This window comes from Perna viridis, chromosome 14, assembly GCF_037379345.1.
Source record: "Perna viridis isolate PV_CMFRI_1.1 ecotype Kerala chromosome 14, ASM3737934v1, whole genome shotgun sequence".
In the NCBI taxonomy this organism is placed as follows: Eukaryota; Metazoa; Mollusca; class Bivalvia; order Mytilida; family Mytilidae; genus Perna; species Perna viridis.
In genome coordinates this window covers 30,284,307-30,311,937 of record NC_142458.1, presented here as the reverse complement: position 1 = coordinate 30,311,937, position 27,631 = coordinate 30,284,307, and the positions used below count along the sequence as shown (strand labels likewise).

Sequence of the window (27,631 nt, the reverse complement as noted above, 5' to 3'; positions counted from 1 at the left end):
AGTTAATTCATAAAGCATTACATATCAACCTCTTTGCTTTGCACCAAACTCACCAAATGCACGTTATAAGCACCAGAGCACTACGTCCTTGAGCTATGCTATATGATATAATTATTATTCATGATTTCAGGAGACGGATTGATATAAGACTTTAAGTCTTGTTTCTGAACCCTATCATTAATTTGCTTTTGTTCGTTTCATTCTATTGTTTTGGATTGATGTTGAAATTACTTAATACATATGTTTAAACTAAAATATTCCCCATTTCTTGATATAATTAAACATGTGATTAAAAGTTTACTAGCACGTGATTAAGTATTTGTATGTTTTTTATACTTTAATCTCCGTTTAAATTTCAAATACAAAACAGAACTAAGCTATTTCCCTATGGAGTGTTATGTGAAACAACTTTGCTCTTCGAACAAACTCTTTGCAGCGTACTATATATAACTCGGAAGGTAAGAAGTAATCAAGGGAACCAAGGTTGTAGCGGTAATCAAAAGAATGTAATCCAGGGACAAAGACCCGACATGGAAAACAGACATACACAACAAAGAACATAAAGTAACTGAAATCATACATACAAAGTAACAAAAGTAAATGAGCAACTCGGACTCCGCTAAAAACTGGGAGCATGGACCAGGTGCACCGATAGGGTAAGCGTCCTCTGCTTTTCTAGAAACACCCACCGAGTTGCTCAAAAAAAGTCAAGTACGGGGTAGACAAACGAGGAAAGAAAACTATGACCCGTTGAATAAATCAGTATTCATGGTGCAGATGGATACACCATAACGATCCACGAGTTCATGATGACGACCACAAAACTTATGTAGTGATGACTTCCATCTTGTAGCAACATAACCCTGTTCCAGAAGCCTATTTGTTAGAGTTCTAGTGCGATACAAAAAGTCTGCGTAGTTTCGGCCAGCTCTGGCATAACGTATGAGTTGTGATATGAACACTCCGTATGCAGGTGCCGAAGGGATGTTGCCACAGATGAAAGGAAAGTTGACAATCCTGAATGAAAAGTCATCACGTTTGCCGTAAAGTTTGGTCGATAGTTTTCCTTTACCATCGATTTCTAAGTGTACGTCAAGATATTAGGCTGACTTCACAGTGTCTGTAGTATCCGTTATCTCAAGTTCTTTTGGGTAGATGCGATGTATCAAATCCCCGAAATTAGGATTGTTTAAAGATAATACGTCATCTATATAGCGGAAACTGAGATTGAAGGATCTAGCCAAACGATATTCTTTCTTTCTAATCAGATCAGCTATAAAGTCAGCCTCATAAGAGTGAAGGAATAGGTCAGCAAGTAAAGGAGCACAATTTGTTCCCATTGGAATGCCGACCGTTTGTTGAAAAACATGTCCACCACACTGGACAAATATGTTGTCGATTAAAAATTCCAGCATTTTGTAAACATCTTCCTTTGTATATTTGGAAGATGATTTGGAATTATTTCTTACAAAGTATGAGGAATTTCTACCAAGAACTATATATTTGTATCTAGGTGTACCATCTTTTTTGGAAAAAACAACGATGTACAATGTTTTTAAGTCGGGATTTTAACTCAGTATGGGGAATAGAAGTATACAGTGTTGAAAAATGCTATTATATTCAGATAATAGTCTTGAACTGATTGTCTCCAAAAGATCTTTCGAATTTTTTAGGATCCACATTGAATTAATACCACTACGGGAATGACAAGTGTTGTGGTAGGACTGCAGACCCTCTTTGACAGTTGTGAGTATAGAAGTTAAAAGTTTTGAAAGAGGTTTGGTGGTACATTTTGCAGATCCAGCTATGAAACGTTGTTTGTATGGATTCTTGGAATTTAGGAATCCAGTACATAGACGATAAATCACAATCATCGTCCTTGGTAAGGAGACCAAAAGAAGATAGCACAGATTTATGGTTTTCCACAATCTCTATTTTGGAGAGAGTGGTAGCAGTATAGGTCTTATCACTGCTATTATTTTCTACGTCTACTGTGGTAATAAACATTGGATGTAAAACATTTTGCAGACAAAAAAAATGTTGTTTTGGGCTTTGTCTGCTGGTACGTATACTGGTCATGTATAGTCGAATATGGTTTTGCAACATCGGGGTCTTTGAAAATTGATGTAGCCTTGGCACTCATTGACCTACTTAAAACTTTCATTCGTTTCAAAATTAAAGACCTCACGGCCATTAACCACTCTGACAGAGAATCAATGTCTTCTTGTTCTCGTTTTATCTATTTCCTTGCATAGTCTTCGACGGCATCCATAACAACTTTAAAGTTATAATTCCAATTTATGGAGCGTGGTGCACGGTACTTGGGACCTTTAGAAAGGATATTGCGCAGAGATTCGTTTTCGATGATGGTTAAATCTCCCGTAACGATGTGACCAGAAGGACCATATTTGAATGGAGAGGTTTTGCAAGAACAGTCAGGTGGTTTAGCCTTGAAGTCCTCAATCTCGAGGTTCTGCAATAGCCTTTTATAATTGAAAATTTTGGATGCAATGGGTGAAGTATAGGAATATGAAATAATTGGTATGAGTTTATGTTTGAAATATGGGGGAATTTTGTTGGTAAAGTTTTTGTGATGGAGGATGTTAGCCAAATTAATTGCATCTATACCTTTGTTGACAAAGGTAGTGGAAGAAATGATCGTTTTTCTTCATCTTGACTTTGCGCACAAACTTGTTTAAAGAGTCTGTGGAAACCAATATCCAAAATGATGGCAACAAGTCTGTATAATGATGAGGTGGGATCAGAAACAGGAGTGTCAAGACTTGTTTTATAAAGGGAGTGTAGTAGAGTGAGAGGTATAGAATACAGTTTGGTTCTAATGTGATGAAGTCCAAGAGGTTTTTGTATGAAAGGAAGGAGACCATGTATGGAGACATCATGTAACTTAGGTGACGTATAGTGGCGATGGCCATGACTCCTTTCCCGTCTTGGATTTTTGTCAAATCAATTCATCACAATTATGCTATTGTTATATTGGCTTGAAAGGTTTCCTATACTTTTGATGTTGTCATTGCATCCGTAAGGTATTGCAGTACCTAGTCTGCGTATCCAGTACTCCTGTCTTTCCCTACGATAGTTTTTACTTTGAACGGGACTGTTCGTAGGATGGTATTTCTTTTCTAAAATACGAACTTTTATGGAGAGGATTGAATGATCTTGTTGATTAACGGACAAATATATGTTCAATTTACTACTAGTGTTTGAATGATGTAAACATAATTTGTTTAAAATATTATAAAAGAATTTTTAAATAAACAATTAACGTACTGTTTTGAATATCTGGGCATCTACATTTTTAACAATCCGGGAAAACTTAATAATCAGTATATGAGACACTTATTTAACATTTTTGGGTGGTTTACATATACAAGACATTTTTTTTTTGCATTTTACAATATGCATTTTTTTTAAATTATCGTTACACAACAATGAACAATCTTCTTGTTTGTTACCTGGAGAAACGGGTCTTCTTTAGGGATGATCACAACAGGAAGCATGGTATTTTTAGGGGAAAGAGTTCAATATTTAGGTAGTCGGAGTGACGCAAGCTGGGGTTTTTCAGTGTTAGTCGAATATAAAAAAAAATAGGTTTGTAATTAAGTAAATCAATCGTAAAATAAAGTTATCATGCATTTAATAATAGCACTTTCAAACAGGTACAAGGTTTTATTTACATTATGTATACTACAAGGCAGGTAACTGATAGCGGGTCACGTTTCTAAAACATGATGTTGGGATCACTTATAGCCTTTCTTTAATAACTCTACAGTTGTCAAAGAGGGTCGCCAGTCTTACCACAACACTTGTTACTCCCGTAGTGCCATTAATTCAATGTGGATCCTGAAAAATTCGAAAGAAATTTTTGAGACCTTCAATTCAAGATTATTATTAAAGTATAATATCATTTAAATCTAAGAGTTTTCAACACTGTACTTTTCTATTCCCCATACTCAGTTTAGATCCCGACTCAAAAACATTATGCATCATTGTTTCTTAAAAAAAGACGGTACACCTAGATACAAATTTAGATTTATCATACTTAATATAAAAAAAAATTCCAAATCATCTTTCAAGTATTTACAGAAGATGTTTTCAAAGTGCTGAAATTTTGTACGGACAACATATTTGTCCAGTGTGGTGGCGCGTTTTTCAACAAACGGTCGGCATTCCGATTGGAACAAATTGTACTCCTCTACTTGCTGACCTATTCCTTCACTCTTATGAGGCTGACTTTAATACTGATTTGATGCGAAAAAAAGAACATCGTTTAGCTAGATCACTTAATCTTAGTTTCCCCTATATAGATTACGTATTAAAGTTAAACAATCCTAGTTTCGGGGACATTGCAGAAAACCTGACAGATTTTGACAGGGTCTGTTAGAGGCTGCTCTGGGTCAGAACACATTTTCCTCTATTCCCGGACAGATCCTGACAGAAACTGTCCTCAAGTACGAAAAGCTGTTCTAAACTGTCATAGGCCTGGACAGTTCCTAAAATTAAATCTATAAATTCAGCGTGATTTAATTTAGAACTGGAAGTCTGCGATTAGTTAAGGAAACTGTGTGACGTAATGTAAATAAGCAAATCCTATTACAAAAATCTTGATTTCAAAATTAACATTGAATTTCAAATTATAAAGAGCTCATCGTGATCATCATCCCATCACTGGATCGTGGTTCATTCGACAGACACCGTGAAGTCAGCCTCATATCTTGACCTACACTAAGAGATCGATGGAAAAGTAAAACTATTGACCAAACTTTACGATAAAAGTGATGACTTTTTATTCAGATTTTCAACTTTCCTTTCATCTGTGGCAACATCCCGTCCGCACCTACGTATTGAATTTTCATATCTCAACTCATACGTTAAGCTATAGCTTGCCGTCACTACGCAGGCTTTTGTATCGTGCTAGACTTCTAAAAATAAGCCTTCTGGAACAAGGTTATGTTGCTTCAAGATTGAAGTCATCACTACAGAAGTTTTATGGTCCTCATCGTGAACTCTTTGATCGCTACAGTGTATCCATCTGCGCCATTAAAACTGATTTATTCAACGTGTCAAAGTTTTCCTTTCCTTTTTCGTACCCCGTACTTGACTTTTTATGAGCAACTCGGTGGGACGCTAACCCTACCGGTGCACCTGGTCCATGCTCTCAGTTTTTATAGGAATCCGAGTTGCTCATTTATTTTTGTGACTTTGTATATATTATTTTAGCTACTTTATGTTCTTTGTTGTGTTTGTCTGATTTCCATGTCTGGTTTTTGTCGCTTAATTACGTTCTTTTGATTTCCGCTGGAATCTTGGTTCCCTTGATTACTTTTAAATAAATACGGACTGTTGTATTCATTCAGTGAAAATAATGTCATTGTTCTTTAATTGTTTTTTTTAACTGTTCTACGACAGCCGAAAGAACAGAAAACCTGACAGATTTTGACAGGGTCTGTTAGAGGCTGCTCTGAGTCAGAACACATTTTCCCCTATTCCCTGACAGATCCTTAAGTACGAAAAGCTGTTCTAAACTGTCATATCCCTGTTTTAGGTTACTTAGGAAGGAACAACATCCGGGTTTTGATAACATACCACAACTGTTTGTGCGTATTACCATACAAGTATCTAATTCGAGTTTTTGTTTCTTTGTAAGAGTTATTTTTGTTATTCCATGTTCGTCGTTCTGCGTGCGTGTCTAATTTTACTATCTATGCTTTCATTTTCTGTTAAACTTTGTACAAATAATTTCAATCAAGCAATCTTTAGTATGCATTTAACATGAATGCATTTAAATATATAATGTGGGGTTGATCTGAACGTTAACATATTTTTGAAACAACTTGTTAAAATTTTGTTTATATGCATAAATTTGCAGTCGACATTGACTTGACATTTGGCACAACAGTTATTTATTCACAAACATAGTGAAGGCGACAAGTTAACGCTAAAACACACATGTGAGTTGATTTTAATTGATTATTATATGAAAATAAAATTACTTATTTCCTTTTGCACTTCTTGTTTGGAAATTTTATTTTCTACCTGTAAGTATATATATATATATATATATACAACGTCTCAGAATGTGACGATTCTCTACGCTGCTCCGTCGGATAAAATTGATACAGGGAAGATAACGTTAACTTATAGAAGGGTCTGAAAAATTCCCAACGATGTTAGAACTGTCAAATTTGCGAAGCAAATTTTTGTCGTTCCCTCCGCGGGACTCGAACTCGTACCGCTGTGACATCTATGGCAACACCGCCCGTACTAAGTCCAGCGCCCTAGACCACTCGGCCAGCTAGGCTATATATAAATATAGCTTTCGCTGGCCGGGTAATTCCTCCTCGTAGGATAATTCTAGGGCTGTAATTTAGTACACGATGTATGGTAGTACGAGACAGTTCATCTAGGTGTTATTATGTAGGATAAAGGATCAAAGTAATGATGCATGTCACAACAAATCAATATTATACAACGTCTCAGAATGTGACGACTCTATTCTCTACACTGCTCCATCGGATCAAATTGATACAGGGAAGATATGTAAACGTATAGTAAGGACTCGAACTCGTACTGCTGTGACATCTATGGCAACACCGCCTGCACAAAGTCCAGCGCCCTAGACCACTATATATATTGGTCAAAATGCCATTTAAGCTATAAAGAAAATAGATTGCTTTTTTATTGTCAGAACTTTACTTAACAGAATGAAATTAACGTTTGTAATTGTAGAGATAGAAGAAATGGCACATGTTCAGGCATCAGGTCTAGCACAAGGACGACATGGATTTGCATACAAGAAAGATGTGGCACATGATTTCGGACGAATAGTAGCAATGACAACTACAAAGAATGGAAACTTACTTATCTGTGATTACAACAAAAAAGAAATTGTTTTGTTAGATGATACTATGACTGTTGAGAACAAGATTGCCCTGGACGGACCACCTCATGACATCACTTTTAATCACGACAGAAATACAGCTCATGTAACTGTGCCAGCCAGTCGAACTGTTTTGGAAATAGACCCTGATAGACTTGCCATTGTGTCTGTAAATGTTACGCAAAATCCATTAACGATAGTGTGATAGCTGAAAATGGTCGTTTGAATATGATTGCCAGTGATGGGCAGTTTAGCTCTTTATATTCGCATTCCAGGTGAGATTTATTAATCATTTAAGCATGCATATATTTATATAAATTTCAATTTATGCTTAAAATCGCAGTGAGCAGATACATAAATAAATGAACCAACATTTACAAATCGAATAATGCGTTTTCTTAGGAAGCCTTTCTCTGACACCGCAGATCTCTGCTTCTGGATAAAAACTATTATTGATTTTTTGATGATTTTAGTGATGGGTTTGATTTCCTCTTTTGATAGTATTGTTTTTGAGTACTTCTTGTATACAACTGATATTCTGATTATGATCTTCCTACATATTTGATATTAATGCTGCTGATGAGAGGTGACTCCTTGAAACAGGTGTACAGCATATCGGAATTTATAATATATAAAACTGGTATATTTTGTATTTAAGAACCATTGGGTCGATACCGCTGCTTGTGGACCTGGTATACCCTAGGGTATTCACCAACCCAGTTAGATTTTTTGTATGAAATCTTGCAGTATTCCCAATTTAAAAATGCATAAAACACTGAGGCATCATTCCTTACACTATAAATGGTAGAACCTCTCGGTGATGAATTTGGCCTCTTTCTATAATTTTTGTATTGAGTACTTTTTGTATACAACTTATATTTTGATTATTATCTTCCTTCATATGACTACCTGCAGTATTCCCAATTTAAACATATGTAAAACACTGAGGCTTCATTCTTTGCATTGCATATGGTAAAACGTCTCGGTATTGGCCAGGTTAAATATGAGTGGACAACTATGCTAAAACTGGTTTCTTTATGATTACAAGCAATGATTTAAAATGTAATTATATTTACATTTATATTATAAGTTATATTTTGACACATTTTTATTGTAAAATGCTTATGAACAAATATTTTGTTCCGAAAATATTGCAGCCAAAAGTTTGAAAACTGTATGCCCAAAAACAGTTTAAGATTATTTGTGAGAACAGCATTTGTTATGGACTTGATTGCAGCTTATATAAAGCTTATCTTTGTCGTCCTCTCTTAATTGTTACTGCAATGAACTTGATGATATCACAACAATGTGAATTAAATATGCATGTTACATTTTTATACTACGTTTAATAGAGTGACATAAAACGTTTAAATAATGTGTGATTTAAAAGACAAGTATTACATCTCTCTGAAAATTGGACCCCCTATCTAAGTCCACTTCCGGTCAGTCAAGGTCCATTTCCGGTCAAGCCAAAGAACCATTTCCGGTCCCCTCCCCCTATCGGTCACTTCCGGTCCACGGCCACCAGATGTGACGTCATGCGCATGCGCCTTGCACATGAAATATACTTCTAAAACATACCATACTACTGAAAAGAAATAAACATATTTTTTTTAATAAAGTATCCGTTTATGTGGTAAATGGTGTGGTATTCTCACTTCAATGTTTATAGTACTAGTATTTGCGATCCATGATAACATCACCAAAATATGTCAATATATTCTCAGTAACCTTAACATATAAGGAAATTAGTTTTTGCAAGAAATCAATTTAAAAAAGCTTTTTGATTAAAACTTTTTTAGTACTTGATGTAGACACTACATAGACTTTGGGTTTGGGGCTAAATAATGATTATTTATGGAGTGGGATGTCTCTCTAAATCGTCATTCATAGTTCATAGTCACATTCTTATTCAGTGGTAATCTTAGTACCTGTTTAATTTTACACTCTACTATTCCAAGGTTGGGTTTATCACCAAATCACTACCTATCAATTTAAGACCAAAAGCCAAATCTTGGGCGGATTTCACTAAAATCGATGTTTTTACTTTAATTTGACAGTAATGTAAGCACTTAATCGGATCAACTACGATTAGCCTCCTTATATATTATTCAAATCCGTCATTCCGGGAAAACTCCGCTTGTTAGGTTTGTGATATTTGATTAAACATACCAATAAGGGCCAAAAGAAAACAAAAAAATATAAATGTGTAAATCAGAATAACATTATCAATATCAATGTTTGTGTAAATAAAATTCTTAAATCATTTTCCAGATTTCGCATTACTGCATAAAACGACAACCAAAGTGTGGATTTACTTATCCAAATTATTATTACATGAAAATTTGTCTTCAAAACATTTTAAAAACTGGCAATATTATTTTTTCAGCTTTATCATGGATGGTGTATACAGGAGACCCATTGGTGGTATCGATGGACGAGGTTCTACAGTTTTAAGGATGCGTATGCTTAATCAAATGTTATACATGACGACTTCAACCAAAGATACCGTCCTGGTATTTAAAACATGTTCACATATGGTGAATTCATTTAAAATCCCTACTTTAGATATTGGAACTGATATAATATCCGATGATAATAGTCATTTGTACATCACCGGTCTTTACTCAAATAATGTGGTTAGGATTACCGAATATGGAAGCATGCTAGATATTCCGCTGAAAGCAGATAATGGAATAAAAAGACCAAATGCTCTATGTTTCAGTAATGACTTTCGTAAACTGTATACCGCCAATGATTGGGGGAGATCCGTGAAGATTTATAATGTTGTGTAGTCAGGTTTTATTGGCATATTTTAAATCAATGCGTATAAATGTGCAAAACATGGAAGTTTTTTTTTTTTGGTATTCCCTTAGCAACACACTTGATTATGTCTCTTCTATAATTGCACCCATAACATATGTTTTCCTCTTTTTAAAGTGAAAATTGAACCTTACTAGAGAGACAAAAATTAGGTTCACTAATGGATAATCTTTCTCATTTCTGGTATTAAAATAATGTTTGCGCTTGTTTAAGATTTTTTCTTTCTAATTTACATCTAAATTAACAAAATATTACGATATCATAGTGTCAGTATACATTTACATAATAAACAATTTGAATATATTTGTTTTATCTGAAATACAACTGTTATAATCTTTGACTGTATAGTACCAAAATAACACAAAAACAAAATTAATATGAGAAAAATGAGGAAATAAGAAATAAGGAGACCAAAATAGAATAGCACAGATTTATGGTTTTTCACAATCTCTTCTTTGGAGAGTGTGGTAGCAGCATAGGTCTTATCACTACTATAATTTTCTACGTCTACCTCTATTAATAAACATTGGATTAAAACGTTCTGCAGACAAAAACAATGTTGTTTTGGGCTTTGTCTGCTGATACAACAACATATTCGTCACGTATACTCTCACACTCTACGACGTTCTCCTAGGATCGGATAATAAAAAAAAGACACCAATCGTTCTGTGTTTCAATAATGACAAGAGTAAATTACATGTTACCAATGACTGGGTGAAAATCTGTGAAGGTAAACCTGTAAAGCCACACCTAAAATAATGTTCGTTTCCCTTTACCCGACCCAAGTTTCTGACTTTTGGTAGGTAGGTAAGGACAAATTCTGTAAAAAAAAAAAAAAAAGCATGAGAAAAGAAGCGAAAAAATGAAAAAAAAATATTTTGTCAGTGTAAGGCTATAAAATTATTTGGGTAGGTAAGTAAATAAACAAGATTAAATTTTAATTTTGCCTGAGGAAATTCGACCTTTCTATTGAAGGAGTTAGATCAGGTTTGGGTTTGTTCAAATAAGTGTTGATCTCACCATCTGAGGTCCAGAACCATCAATTTATGATCTTCGATTTTTATTTACAAAATGCAAGACATTGATTTTTTTTATCTCGATCCTTATAGTTTTCCTCAGGTGTATATTTGTATCCTTGGAAAGTCAATCAACTTCCACTCTCGACAGTAAGTATGAATCATTGCTTATTTGGTGCAAAACAGTTTAAACGAAAAATATCATATGTAGCAATTTTCTGTGTATGGTTTTCACAGACTGTAATTATAAGGGGACGGCCACTTGATCAGACTATTTGGCAGTATTATTAAGATTGGAATATATATGGTCAAAAATGTCACAATTTAATTCAATAAGCATCATGTCTGTATGGTTATATGTGAACTTTTCGTATAACAATACAAGTATTTATAAAGAGTAATCAAGGGAACTAAGGTTATAGCGGTATTCAAAAGAATGTAATTCAGGGACAAAGACCAGACATGGAAAACAGAGTAAAAAGAGTAAATAACCAAAATAAGATCATGAGCGCTAAGGAACGTACAGAACTAATGAGTGTGCGGAACTTGTTTTACCCATGAGTTAAATTAAAAATATACCGGTTTTATATATTGTAAATTTCTATATCTTCAAGCGTACATGTCACAAACTATTTTAATTATTTATTAAAATTGATTATCATATTTATCATATAGATTTCCTCGGTGATGTATTGCTATGTTCAACATTAGTTTTAAATTTTGTGATCTGGGGGGGGGGGGTGTTGATGTTGTGGACGGAGAAAGTTCAAGAGTGATATTACAGATTTTTTTTCTCACAATATAATTATCAAAAATTATATTACATGGGGAACATTCGACATATTATTGTTTATTAACGATAACCTATGGGTTATCAGAGTAATGATTGTTTTTTTACAAATTGACCTTTGTGCTGATGTGACCGCGGATTTACCTATTATGTCGCATTAGCATGCAGATAATATTTATTCACCACCGGTAAATTCACACCGCAAAGAGAGAGGGGGTTTAGCGCGCTGTAATACCTAGATTTAACCTAGTATATCCTTTGAAATGCCTGTACCAGGTCAGGACCCTTGCAGAACCAGCTGCTCCGGTGGTGTAATATCTATTTTGCCATATTTGTTTTGGACTTGACTTGACTATGGATCGGATTTGTGCTAAGTAATTTTGTTACAATTTTATTACAATGTTTATAGAATTTCTCAATAATTAATGGGCATTTTCAAATACATTTTAAATATTGATATTCAAAATAATCAGTTTCATCAAAGAAATTTTAAGTACATGTAAAAGAGAAAAGTATTCTGATACATTGGCGGGATTTATCGAAATTCATTACCCAGGAAACATGCTTTAATTCAGTATATATATATACACATAATGTAACAAGTAAGTTTATTTCATCTCTACATATCAAGATATACAGTGTATTTATCAAACCTGGCTGATTAAGATCATTCCCTCTACATACCAAGATATACAGTGTATTTATCAAACCTGATTAAGATTATTCCAGCTATACATAGAAACAAAATAATAATTACCATATTCAAGGACGCTTACCTTACCGATGCACCAGGTCCATGCTCCTATTTTTAGTGGAGTCCGAGTTGCTCATTTGCTTTTGTTACTTTGTATGTATGATTTTAGTTACTTTATGTTCTTTGTTGTGTATGTCTGTTTTCCATGTCGGGTCTTTGTTACATTCTTTTGATTACCGTTATAACCTTGGTTCCCTTGTTTACTCTTTCAATATCATTATAATTTTATCTTAATGTAATTGCTGAGTCATTATTGGAATTCATGTAGCGAACTTGCCATTTTGCAAATATCCTTTGTTTGCCTTACTGGACGATGTATAAGGATTTTTTTTCAAGAAGGAGATACAAAACTTAGAAAACAAAAGTAGGAATACAGGACAAAACAAAAAACAAAAAAGATATGATGTGTTGTCTCTATGGTTACCCATTGTTGTTTTGGGTAACCATAGAGACAACACATCAAAAACAAATTTTACAGCACACAAGAACCAAAAAAGTACACACAGAAGAACAAACATAATTGAAACCAGAGTGAACTATGGTGCTTTGGACGGTGAGCAATTCCTGATTCTTTCAAGACACCTTCTATGTAGCTTGTTGACAGCTCAGTGAAAGAGGAAAAAATTACATGTCAAATGATGGTCACTATTCATATTCAACAGGGACACTCTTTGATGTTCATTACTTCCAAATCCACATGTTTAATTTGTCGGACAGATCTAAAGTGAAAAAGTCAGACAGACCGACAAGCAGAAAGTACATGTATAATTTATACCCTAAACAAGGAAAAATGAAGATAATCTTCATTATTTTTTTTATTCAAGATAGTTTTTTGAATAATACAGCGAGAATTTAAATTACAATACACTCTATCCCCTGATACAGATTGAATGACACAATTTACATCTTTTAAACAAGTAACTTTATACTTATCAATGATAAGAGGTGCAGCATTTCGTTCATTTTCAGCTCTTCGATATCTCTTTCAGATAGATCATTGACAACCATAACAACTATATTCCCTTCAGTATAATAGAAATTTTCTTACATGACATGCTTCAAAGCTGTGGTAAAATGGTAATAAACATACAAATATGATGATATGACAGTTGACATCATAGATAACTTTTACCTCTTTTATCAACACCCAAAACAAATTTTGCATTTAATCAAAACAGTTGCCATGTCATTCAACACATAATGTCTTCTCAAAAATATGTTAAACTACTACTATAAGAATTTAAATGAATAACGGAAAATCCATTACAACAGGCTTGCCACTTATCTCTATGCCTTAATCCCTGGCTATTGCTCAGGGTTAGAAAAAAATACAAAATGAACGGCCAGTCTGTGGTAGAGCAATGATAAAATAGTGGTAGAACGATGATATAATAAACTTTATGTGATTTATTTCTAAAGCAAATTTAATAAGAATTATTACAGAAAATTACTTAATGTGTATGCATACTGTACCATGACCAATATCATTAACAAACCAACCTGCAGATCATAGACAATCCCAAAAAGGGGAGGGTACAATACCCCTTTTTATCAGTTTTTGTTGTAAAATTTTAGTTGATTTTACATGTATATGTATAGAAAACCTCTAGAAACCTCTGGAGCCCCCATTTCCTTAGCAATATAGAGTCCCTTCTTTTGGAATTTCTGGATCTGCCACTGCTACCAGAGTTCTCATTGGGATTAAGGGAGTACACTGTACTTGACATTTAAAGTGTTAATACATGTACCTGTATGTATACCATGAATGGAATACAAATGTACACCACTGTGTCAATAACAAGATATTTACAGTTCACTAATAACCATGATAATAGCTGCACTATGATATACCATGTAATGAGTAATTTTCCCAGGATGTTAATTTTAGAGTATTTTAGAAGCCTGCCTGAAAACACCAAAATAAATTTTGCAAAATATATACTCTGGGTTTCAGTACTTAATACACAAATGAGCATCCAATTCCACAAAAATTAAAAAAACACAAGAAAATTTTGTATACCTTTTCACCACACCGTCGCCAAAATAACCTGCCAAAGCGTATGTATAATCTTGAACATGTTGAATAGTACTTGAAACTGCAATTCTTAATACTGATAAGAATATGATATGATCATAAGTTCTGAAGTAATTATGTATTACATATTTTCCACCAAGTCCACATGGGAAAAGATATTTAACATTAAGAAACTCAGTGTAGTTAAATGACAATAAATTCACACTTCTTAAAGTCATACATTTCGATATTTACAAACAGATTGGTTGGCAGCCTTCCTTAAATAAACAACTTTATAATAGAGATCACAAAATTATGTTGGATAAAAAAATGAATGTTGGTTTGTAATTTTCTGAAATGGTTAAATCAATTACATAGAAAGTACCAACAATTTTACAATAAAGGGAAATATCTCTGTAATTAATTAGTTGATTTTTGGGAACTTCAAAATGTGTTCTGAGTCATCCTCATTCAATTGAGAAAAACCCTGTTCTCTCTGACATTATGGAAATTTTAACAGTCAATTGAAACGAAAAACCAACAGAAAATTGAACATACAAAATTTACTCAGTGCCACCCATATTGTAGAAGCTGCCGTGCATGGTTTCTATGAATATTCTCTTATTTTAGGAGTTTGAGGTGTAGTTGACTTAACTACTTAAAGGCAATTTCAACATGATATAGTGCGGTTTCTTAAATTCAATGATTTTGTGGACATAAAAAGAGGTAGTTATACAATGCTATGAATACATACACAATACAATACCTATCATATTTTCAGTTGTTTTATTGCTTTTAATAAATGAATATAACATAAACAATAAAAACTGCCTAATACATGTATGTAAACATTTTTAAAAGAGATACATGTACTTTTCTTTCCTACTAATCTATCTACACAGTTGTGATTCCAGGGGGTCTTACGGCCAGGAACACCCTTTCTGTTGGAAATTTTTTTTAAAAATTGTAGAATTTTGGCAAAAGCCTGACCCCCCTTTTTTAAGAGCTCCTCTGAAACCCCCTTTCAACATCTCTGGATCCACCCATGTATTGCTATAAAATGTCTGTTAAGTTTGATATAATTTCTGTAGATTCAATCAGGTTAACATATTCATTTATAGTATCATTTTTTTTGTGGTTTTGAAAACATTAAGTGATTTAAAGTGTTGAACAATTTTGCAATAACTTGTCCATCAGTTTGTTTGTTTGTTGGGGTTTAACATCCGAGCAGCAATATTTCAGCTATATTCAGACAATGAACATGAAATTGATGATAAAATGAACATGAAATGATGATGAAATGAAAAAGGGATGGGACACAAGGACAATTGGGTCGACAAATTTTGATTGCCACTGGAAATAGGGAGAGGTGGGTAGGGTCGGGCAATATAGCCTCCTGTGGCGGAGCCCTATGGTTTCTACTCCGGGAGAATACCACAGTAGGGTTCTTTAACGTGCAAGGAACATGGCATCTTTCCCAACACGGTGCACCACTATGGTTTGCAGTCAGGTTTTCCGTATTATAGCCTGACAACCCCACGCCAGAGGTACCCCATTCCACCATCTGGGGCACACATCCCAGTTGCTCTGTGGGCAGAGCGCCCTAGCCCCCGGCTAGGGTTCTGAGCACTATTTAGTGGCCTTTTACGACAAGCTTAGCGCTGCTGCAGGCCTATTCTTTTAACATCCGGACCTGCACGAGGCACTTGTCTACATACTACATTTACAATATATGATCTTACCGAGTTGAGCTTGCATATAATGTCATACTGGATTTGTCATTGTTTCACATATTATAGAAAATGATGCATTTATATAATCATTAGTAAAACTGATGACACAAAATTCCTGACATCAGCCTGTTCTCTTTGCCACAAGCCCTTTTATCAGGACTGTGATGAACTTTAGTGAAATTCTGTTTGAATATATAGGGAAATCACTGAGGACTTGACTGCCTGGCTTGATGCTGCAATTATGTTTTTGGTAACAAGCTGCCAACATTATTTGAATCTGAGTGTGACATTAGTCCTATCCTTGCTATAAGTTTATACACATTTGGAATCAGGATCAAACATACAGTAATTCAGATCATTCTATTAATCCAACATATTTTTTCTACTACATGTATACATGATTGAAGGCCTGGTGATTTGTCATGATATACATGTAGGTGGAGGGAGATCTAAGCATAAGATGTGCAGCTTTATCCACTTCCCATCAATATACTACCTGGTTTGACAGACATGACCTATAAATAGAAATTTTAGTCATAACCACAGGGCATGATTATAACTCCATGTATCCTACAATCAATAAATTAAATATAAAATTTTACATTTACACAAGTCTGTTTCATACTTTCCAGAGTTGGCCTTGAAATTACCATTTCTTTGTTAAATATTTCTTTGGACTAATGCCCAGATTTATAAATTCAATACTTCTGGAATTACTCTTTGTATAATACCAGTTACTTTTCCCAAATATGGTTACATGCAAGTGTATGGCATGTCAATGCTTATGTTTTCTACACTCAGTGAAATATGATACTAATTTTATTTGTACAAACCCAGTAAAAAATCATTTCTTTACAAAGCTATCCTTCATTATAAATTATTTGTGTCAAAATTTTTTCTAGGAGTATTAAATGCATTGAAGTAGCAGTCTTTATAAAAATCAAACAAAAGGTGATTCATGCATGTTAAAAACCCACTGATTCCAGTTTTATTTCTTGTTCAGAAACAGTTATTGATCACACAACCAGTCTAGTTTTTCATTTGGTTGTTGCGCTTTTGAGATAAAAATCATATAGATTGTACATTAAATATCCACTTTGGTAGAGTTATTGTTCTTGATTTGGCTTCATTTGGTTGATTTCAGTGGAAGATGAATGTATGATTTTCATAAAAGTGCAGATCTGAATGCAGAAACCATTGTTGTTTGAATAGCGTATGTAGACTGAAAAAGCATTGTTTTTTTGGTGGGGTTTTCTTCACCATGAATCACTTTACAATTGGTAGTGTCTGAATTTTATGTAGACTTGTACTTAAGCAAACAAAAGTTGAAAGTTGATTTTTCCTACAAAAATAAATGATACCCTGTTCCAAAAAATCAAAAGGGGTATAACTCCTATAAAATTTAGTTCATAAAATCTTGATAATATGCACAATAACATGTCCAAACTACCTACAAAGTTTTATGAAATTTGGTGCAGTACTTTTCCATGATTTGCCTTTGGAATAGTGTGACAGACAGAGGGACGGACATGGTAAAAACAATAGCTCCACACATGGCCAGCAATATCAACTGAGCATTTACTGGGATGTTTATTTTCTTGTGATAAATAAAACGTTGTTGTAATTAAAAATCATATGAAATGTTAAGATATCTGTATTAACTAGATATTGAAAATACTTTAAAGCACATTTAATTACAAATGATAAAAATGCAAAATTAAATGCACATAATCATTTGTTAATACCACAGTATGAAGGGCTGTGTTTACTTGTAGCAACACTTAAGTTTTAACACTGTGATTTACAAAATTATCTGTATTACGTTGTTACTAAGGGAAAATTTGCTGAAGAGTTAAATATCTTAATCTTGAAGACAGAAGCAAAAAACATTTTGTTCCTTTCAGATCACTCTGATCCAAACATTGTACTCTGTCATAAATGAAAATAAATAGTTTGATAAGATGTATGTGAAAGATAAGTATTTTAATGTGGTGAAAAATATATCTTGGTCGAGTGAAATCTTCCAAGTTTATGGGCTTGAAATATTTCTTCAGATCAAAATATTAATATCAAATAATCATCCCCTATACAATTTCCAAGATTAGTCAATATCCTGTACTTTGCCATGAAGCATTGTGGTGTTTCAGGGTGAGAACATTTAAGGACTAGTTTTTATTATAGATTGAATAGTAACAACTCACTGAAACTTCTTGACGAGATCAGAGAATTTGGGTCTGTGTTTTGACTCTTGTTTCCAACAATCTTGCATCAGACTGTAGACGTGATCAGGGCACCCTTCCACCCTTTGTAATGTACATCCTTTTTCCTGTATAAATGCTGCCACTTTATCCATGTGTACTTCACCTGTCTGACAAATATTGGGGTCGTCACCATGGGAGAAAATTTCCCACATTACAATGCCATAACTCCAGATATCTGATTCTATTGAAAGTTTTCTTGTCTTAAGGAATTCTGGTGAACACCTTAAAAATCAGATAAAAAACTAATTCAGTATTATCATCTAATTAAAGAAGGAAAAGGTCACATGTAAAAATAATTGCCATCCATAGCCATATATCTACACCCTGGGTTAAACTCTGTAATATATAAATCCCAGTTCTCCAGAATGACATGGAGGTATGATCAAGTACCTGAAATATCTGCTTCTGTTTCTTTGTATTTATTATTTTGGTTATTTCAGGTTCTTTGTTTTGTTTGATCGTCTGAATATAGCTGAAATATTGCTGCTCGGACGTTAAACCCCAACAAACAACAATTGTTTTGTTTGACTCTTTACCCTGTCTGGTCTTTGTTTTGTGTGTCTGTTTTTCCTGTCTAGTCTTTATCCTTGTATTATATCCTTTTTTAAATTTCTGTTCGAATATTGGTTCCCTCCATTACTCTATCAAACTAACGTACAAACTTTTAATAAAGTTTGACTTCTTGTTACGGAGGATTTCATCAACGCAGTCCTTGCGATGGATAGATAGACAACATTAGACAAAGGCCATTACTTAGAAACTCTGTTGCAGGTTACACACAAGCAGGACCTCACAACATAAAGATCATTGGATTTATGTGTGACATGTGGACTGGTGGTAATCAATTCACCAAATTACACTAGTTAAAAGACAAGCTAAAGTGGTAAGAAAATCCCTAGGATTGTATTTCAGCCAATTACACATCACCAGCTGGCTACAGTCCATCAATAAACTCACCAGGAAACATTGAATGACTTTGAAGCAGATCTTATGTAATAAGTCTTCTCCATTAGAATCTTTCACAATCCAAAATCTGATATCTTTGTTTCCAGATCTTTGGTCAGTAGTATATTTCTGGCTGCTAAGTCACAGTGGATTATATTCATACCTGCCAAATATTCCATTCCCTAAGAAATAACATAGAACAAATATGAATTTACCATGAAAACTGTCTAAATAATACCTTGATTAATCAAAATGGATCAAAGACAGACATGGCTGAATTTCAATAAACAGGGAGTAGATGTTTGACAAGCCAGAAATCAAATCCCACAATATGGGACCCATACCTGATGCTGAATACAAAATGTTAAGAGGCTGTGATTAGTAGTTGCTGAGAAAAGTGTTACATAAATAATTTTCCCACCCACCTGCCTGACCGACATTCACATACTATAATCTGAGTTTTGCACAGCCAATTAGGCATTTGACCTTTGTGAACCTATTACTTATTTAAACAAAACAAACCTTCAACCTGAGAAGTTCAGATATGTTTCACTGAAATTAGTAGGAGATAATAATTTCCATTTTTTTTGGGGTTCAATTTGTCATCTTCCTCTCCTGTTCAATTAGGCTGGTGTTTCTAGAAAAACAGATGATACCTTCCCTACCAGTGCACCTGGTCCATACTACCAGTTTCTGGAGGATTCCTAGTGGCTTTTCTTTTAACATGTATTGTCTTCCTGTTCCTGTTTGTTTAAGAGTTTTGTCCCTTGGCTTTTCTTTTAACATGTATTGTCTTCCTGTTCCTGTTTGTTTAAGGGTTTTGTCCCTTGGCTTTTCAGCTTCTGATTTTGGTCTAACAATCGTTGCTATTAAAGTATCAGAATTTGTCAATTCATGCATCATCTGGATACTTTATTAATTTGTAATAGTCATTGAGTGTGAAATTATATATATATATGAACGTCTCAGAATGTGACGACTCTTCACTACACTGCTCCATCGGATCAAATTGATACAGGGAAGATATATAAACGTACAGAAAGGTCTGAAAATGTTAGAACTGTCAAATTTGCGAAGCAAATTTTTGGTTGTTCCCTCCGCAAGACTCGAACTCATACCGCTGTGACATCTATGGCAACACCGCCTGCACTAAGTCCAGTGCCCTAGACCACTCGGCCAGCTAGGCTATATAAAAATATAGTTTTTGCTGGCCCGGCTATATATTTTTATATTGCCTAGCTGGCCGAGTGGTCTAGGGCACTGGACTTAGTGCAGGCAGTGTTGCCATAGATGTCACAGTGGTACGAGTTCGAATCCCGCGGAGGGAACGACCAAAATTATCTATCTATCTATCTATATTATTTAAATTGATTTGTAATGAGCTTTCTCACTGGTTGTTTTTTTTTTAATTATTTTGTATAAACTAATTTGGTACAGTGATGTTATTAACTTCAATTGGTCTGCAGTCCACATCTTAAATAATCCCAAACTTAATAACATTTTTAATTAAGGATCAAATCTTAGATTAGACTCGAATCAATTACAAATCATATTATAATTATTGTTTATCATTTTGACCAATATATGCTTGCAAAACAAAATTTGGCGCAATTTATGCTTGTCAGAAACTGCTTTATTGTCCACGAGGCATAACTTCTCCCCAAGTTGGTGGTATTTTATAACTTGAACAATCCTTAAATCATCATTACCTACCATAAAGTATTTCTATAACTTACCTGAGCAATACCCAAGCAGAACTTCATCAATTGTTTCTGCTCCACAGGATTTTTTTCAAGTTGATGTGTCTTTAAATATTTCACCAAATCACCATTCTCAACCAGCTCCATCACCATCAAAACATCTGAAAACAAGATACTGCTAAAACATGACAACCCTTCCCACATACATATACATTACAAAATCATAACATAACAAGAGGCTCCCACGAGCCATACTGCTTGTCTTGTTTTTTTTTTTACATTAAACAGTTTTTAATTTGCAGTTTCTTTTAATCTTCCACTGTTTTCACAATGAAAAATTTCTAAACACAGTCCTGTTACTTTTTAACACATATATCACATATGTAAAATAAAAAAACTTGTTCTGTTTCATTATAAAAAAGCCAAATATCAGTGTAAAATGGCATCCATAACCAATACTTAAGGAGGCACTACAAGGGTAATTTATTTTCTCTCTATCAGTATCACGCCTTTTTAAAGGAAGTCATTAGCTGTATTCAATTCTTAAATTACAAAACTGACTGCTAAATTTAACAATAATAAGACAAAAAACATTAATGTTCTCAACTGTTCGACAAAAGCCATGTAACTTGACAATACCAGGATGTGAAAGCTATACTAAAATATTCACGTCTGTTTCAATATCATTGGAATCTTCCTTAAATTTTTTTAATGGCTACATCTATATCTTCACCATCTTTATTTTTCCATCTTCCTTTGAACACTTGGCCAAAATTACCCTACAAAAGACCGATAGAAAACTTATATGAATTTACAAAAAAATTAACTGAAGTATAACAATCAAAAGTTAGGAGAAAATGTTTTTTTTTAATCTGGCACAACTTTTAAATATCCTTGTCAAACTTCTTTAAACAGTTGACCAGCATAAGTCAATCAAGCCATTACTCCATTTATCTGGTAATATGTACAACTTCATATCATTTCCTAACTACCTACAAAACACCATGAAGGGGCAGTATTTTCTGAGGAGTGATGCTTACAAAAATTGATGGACAGACAGATGGACAGGGCAAAAATAAAGTGAGGGAAACAGAAATACAGTTACTTACATCACCAAGCCTATCTTCACTACTGTATTTAATGTTTTTCTTGTCTAACAAGTAATCAATTGGAACAGGAGGTAACGGTCCTAGGCTTTTGTATTTTTGATGAACAATTTGCCTCCATTTGAGTTAATGGCCCTTCATTGGTTCTAACTGGTAAGCTTCTTGCTTGGGCTGTTAAAACTAAAATAAGTTCTGGAGTTGTTTCCCCTTGAATTTGATGTGATTTTCCTTCTTTAATGGAAGACTTTTCTTCCATTGTTTTGTCATTTTGCACACTTGTTTCTGAAGAGTTATCACCCTTTGTAGTGTCTTTCTGTTCTTTAGATCTGCTTTGCCCCAATCCTGTTTCATTCTGTGAATTTGAAGTGACTTCTTGCTTTCTTTGTGTCTCCTTCTGTATATAAACTAGCTCACTAAAACATATATAATATCAATTAGTTGTCTCCCCATTTTCATAGGGCAAATTGAACCTGAAAAATAAAAGATTGAGTTGATCAAGTTTAATATCACTATAATACAGAAACATTGCAAGTTTTCAAAGTGAAAACCTGCCAAACCTCAAAAAAGGTAAATTCATATCAGTGTAATGGGAGAGCATTCTTTGACTCGCAAAATTATACTCTACAACCAAGGATCAAACCCTAGACAGCTCGGTGACAAGCCAGCGACAAACCGATTTGGCTAAAGAATTAATCCTTTAGCCAAGTCAATTAACTGGTTATTTGAATCTCACCGAAGCTACTACAGTAAGCTGTCCTGCCACACCAGTATGTGGCTAGATTTATAAGGAAGGGCTGAGAGATAGAAGGATGGGCTGACAGATGGAAGGATGGGCTGAGAGATAGAAGGATGGGCTGACAGAGAGAAGGGTGGGCTGACAGATGGAAGAATGGGTTGACAGAGAGAAGGATGGGCTGAGAGATGGAAGGATGGGCTGACTGATGGAAGGATGGGCTGAGAGATAGAAGGATGGAGTTGCAGAGAGGATGGACAGACAGAGTTGGAAGGATGGGCTGAGAGATAGGATGGGATGACAGAGTGAAGGATGGGCTGACATATAGAAGGATGGACAGACAAATAAAAAGATGGGCTGAGAGAGAGGATGGGCTGACAGATAGGAGGATGAACAGACAGTCAAAGTGCTTCTAATATACCTTCCACTTGCTGAGTGGGTAATAGTTCAACTGAATAATTAGGAATATGATGTCCAACCTAGTCAAAAATCGTACACATGCTACAAACCAACCAGGGGAAGAAGCATGCCAAATTTCAAATCAATCTCTAGAAGTTTTGTAGATATTTAGGGAACAAAAATTTACGAAACCATAAAAGGAACATATTGGTCCAGCAAGCAAGATGTTGTTGTGTGATCAAGCAGAAAAGCTATATGAATTTATAAAAGATGAACATTTTCTGTGGACATAGAAAAATCCCAAAAATAAAACAATATCATTTTGACTGTGCAATCAAGCCAAAAGGCATATACACACTACAACCCAGCATATTAAAGCTGCTAATCATATTATAATATATTCCCATGAAGAGTTACTAAGATTTTTGTGAAAACTGACTACTCCTGAAAAGCAACAAAATTAGATATAGACATACAGTACAACCCAACAATAGGAAGGAGCATTCCACATACAGTACAACCCAACAATAGGAAGCAGCATTCCAATTTCAAATCATTCCCATAAAATGCTGGAATTTTTGTGACAAAAATTTATGACCTACAAATTAAGCAACAATTCTGCAAACAAGAAGATATGTAACAGACAAAAAACTTTAAAATGCTACAACCCATCAAGTTGAAATAGCATACCAAATTTGCCATCTAATGAAAGGTTGCTAAGATATTGGACAGACAATGCTAGACATTGACAACAGTAAACATAATGTCTCAGTTACCTACAGGTTGAGATAATAAAACTTGGTTGTGCAGATCTTTGATTATCATCCAAAAACCAAATGTATGATGGAATGACAAACAGACTGACTGACTTGGACCACTATAACTGTATAAGATTTCATTCCAGTTATTTAAGAAACATGTGGGCACATGCTAAGAATGTGACACACAGACAGATTGACAGACAGCCAAGATATAAACAAAATATCTCCCTGGTAAAAGAAGGTAGGTAAGTCTTAAATGTGAAGGCTTATAGGATGACCTTAATTTTTAATGCTGTTTAATATTCCAAGAAAGGTCAATAATATACAACTGACCCGTTAGCACATGGTATGCTGCTAAACTGAACTAAACTGAACTCTGAAAACTTTAATTTCATAATCGGATTTGAAAAGTGAAAGAACTTCAAAGCAAAGAATAAGTGTACTGTATGAAGTAATCTACTACAAGTATAAACAACATTCTCAAAGTGAGAAATGAAGCCTCCTGTCATGATTCATAGAGTACAGGGATCACTATGGAAAGGATCAAGGGCCACTGGCCCTAAAAATGCCAAAAAAGGCACAAAAAGACAGGGAGATGTGGGTCAACAGCCCATTTTTGTTGTTGTAAAATAATGCATTATTAATTTTATTGGGCCATTGTTTTATTTGAAATCACCCATTTCATGTCACAAGAATGAGTCATAGACCCAGTGTGAGAAAATTCAAGAATAATCTCTGGAGTCCCATAAAATTCAGAAAAAAAGAATCATAGACTATATTCTAGAGATCATTACAAAAATAAATTCAGCATTAAGTGTTCAGTATATTGAACAATGCTATCAAAAGATACAGTGTGTTTAAAATGAAATGAATGATAAACAAACATTCAATGGGTGGCAAATAATAAATAAATTCTGTGTCATACCTGCATCGTTTTTCCACTGTAGGAAAATCAGGGCGATTAACATCATTGAATTCCCAGCAATCCCTCATAAGTTGATAAACTTTATCTGGACATTCCTTTGGTTGTTGTAAACGTTTTCCTTTCTCCATTGTCTCAAGTATATGTTTAGCTTCATTGCAGATTTGAGGAGAATCACAATGAGTAAATGCCTCCCACATCACCACTCCAAAACTCCATACATCAGCTTTGTGAGTAAACTTCTTTTTTTTAAATGCTTCTGGGGGACACCTGAAAGTTTACAATTATCTACATGAGAATCACTATAACCATATTAGATTTCATTCAAATCATTTAAGATATTCATGAGCACAAGCTTTGTAAAGTATTTAAGGCATGATAAGAAATTCCTGTTTATGTATACTTCTGAGGTATAAGGTGTCGCCACTACTAAGATTTCAAGTCTACAGTTTACATGAATGATCTCCCTTTGATGATATTACTCCCTTTTATAAAATATCATTTACAAATGATATTGTGAAAATTACTTCAGTTTCCTACCTAAATCCTTTCTTCAATGGATATCACCTATAAGTCATGATGAAAGACTTTTAATATGCACAGGGTGGACTTTAAGCTTCCAATCTCAAGTGGTTTGGACCATTCGTTCTGAAAGCTTACTTGAACATTCTGACATTCTATACATTACCATAAAGAAGAAAGTTTTGCCAGACTTGAAATCTGGCTAATTCCACTATAAATTCTGAAAGGTCCATGAAAATGAGAAAGTAATAAATGCTTATAAAATACTACTGTAAACCTATTTGTTTATTTGGTGTACTTATTTTCAATATTTTCTTGGTAAACAGAAAAGCATGAAAAAAAGTACTCATAAATTGTTTTTTTTACACTTTATATAGCTAATAGTTTTTTTAAACCACAAAAATTGATACTTGCAAATATGTTCCATCGAACAGAATCAGAGAAAGGTAGCAACGCAATAATTTATACTTTTATAGTATTCTCTCACAGAATGAGTTTAATATTACATATTATCAGAAAATTAGAGGGATAAAATTAACTCATAAGATCTGCATGGTTTCTACATGGATAGATTCTTAATACCCTAATGATGTAATGGGAGAAATCTGTAAAATATAATCCATAGAAAAGGGGGCATGTCAGTAAGGAAATGAACCAAAATAACGTGAAATCTTTTGCCAAAAGAAAGTACAATTTTTTAGGTATAATATACAGCAAAACCTGTCTAAATATAACTTTATCAACTGGCAAGATGAACAAAGGACAAATAATACCTCTTACAGAGGATATATGAAAACTCCAATCATTCTTAAATGATAAGACTGACTCACTTATATCTGCTTTGCAGAAATCATTCTCTCAGTCAGCATTTGATGCATTAATTCAGATCACACTAGCACGTCTGGTACTCTTTGACAGACGGAGAGGAGGAGAAACAGAACGTATTACCATACAATCTTACTTGTCTAAAGTGACCAAAAATGCTAATTTGAAAGAAATTGAGGACTTCCTTAGCCCAGTTGAAAAAATGTTATGTTCTACATTTGAGAGAGTAGAAATTCGTGGGAAGAAAGGTCAAACAGTACCTGTTTTAATTACTCCTTCTCTACAGAGTTGTATCTGTCTTCTACTCAAGTGGAGAAATGAAGCAGGAATAAACAAAGATAATACATATCTATTTGCAAGATCACATGAGTCCATGAATCCAATAAGAAGCTGTGATGTCCTAAGAAAATTTTCAAAGGATGCATCTTTGTCTCAACCAGAAAATATCATCAGCACAAAACTACGCAAACATGTTGCCAGTTTCACAGATCTTGAACTTAAAGAAAAGCGATTTGGAAGCAATGGCTAACTTAATGGGCCATGACACTGAAATTCACAGATCTTTCTACAGACTCCCACAGGAGACTATATAGATCGCAAGAATGGGTCGTCTGCCGAGTGCTTTTGACAAGGGAACTATCAGCAATTACTCAGGCATATCATTAGACAAAATTTCTCTGGATGAAGGTATATTTTCACTACTTATGTATTTGTAAAGCAAATCTTTCACCGTCTGTCTTACATTTAAACATTTATAAAGGGAAGTATGTGCTCACTTAGGTTCTTTTATTTTCCCAGTTGAATGAGCTGACAAGTAAAAAGATGCAAATATGCTAATTTACACATAAATGCAATTAAAAAAATGAAGTTTTGGCTCAAACAAATGGTCCAGTATGAGCTCCAAGAGCTTTCTTAGTCCATGATTTTCAATTTAAAAATCATCTATAAAATGAAATAGAAAAAAATGGCCAAACATTTGATTTCAAAGGTAGATACATGTACATCTAGTTGATTTTGAAACCCTTGGAAATTCAAATGGCCAAATAAGTGTTCTGAGGTCACTTACTTATGCTAACTTAAACCTTACCACATTCAGATTTTGGCTTGTGACTTATAGTATTTGTTAGTTACATGTTATGATACGTTCAATATATTGAAACCAATATTTAAACTACAGGTAGTCAGATTAGCAGTAAAGGAGAGGATTCTGATGAGGATGCTGATAAAGAAGGAAATGATGTTGAAGGTGATCATGAGGAGGAAATTTCATGTAAGAAAATGGAAAATATGTGCACTTGGGATTGAAAATTTGCTCTAGCTGTTCATAATTTGGGAGAGTATGCCATGAGAATATTTCTTTTTATTTCTTTTGTCCACGTAAACTAATGTTGTTCTTTAGTCTGAGTTTTTTTAAAACATCTTTCATTAA

General features: G+C 34.1%; 1 protein-coding gene across 1 annotated transcript; it reads left to right on the top strand.

Annotated features, from left to right (window-relative positions):
- Nucleotides 1-434: 434 nt before the first annotated feature.
- LOC148598955 (uncharacterized) lies at nt 435-10,020 on the top strand. The gene is made up of 3 exons (XM_088560815.1): nt 435-458; nt 6,748-7,173; nt 9,288-10,020. Exon 2 carries the CDS (start codon nt 6,759-6,761, stop codon nt 7,101-7,103), a length of 345 nt encoding a protein of 114 aa, XP_088416941.1. The 5' UTR covers nt 435-458; nt 6,748-6,758; the 3' UTR covers nt 7,104-7,173; nt 9,288-10,020.
- The last annotated feature ends 17,611 nt before the right edge of the window (nt 10,021-27,631 follow it).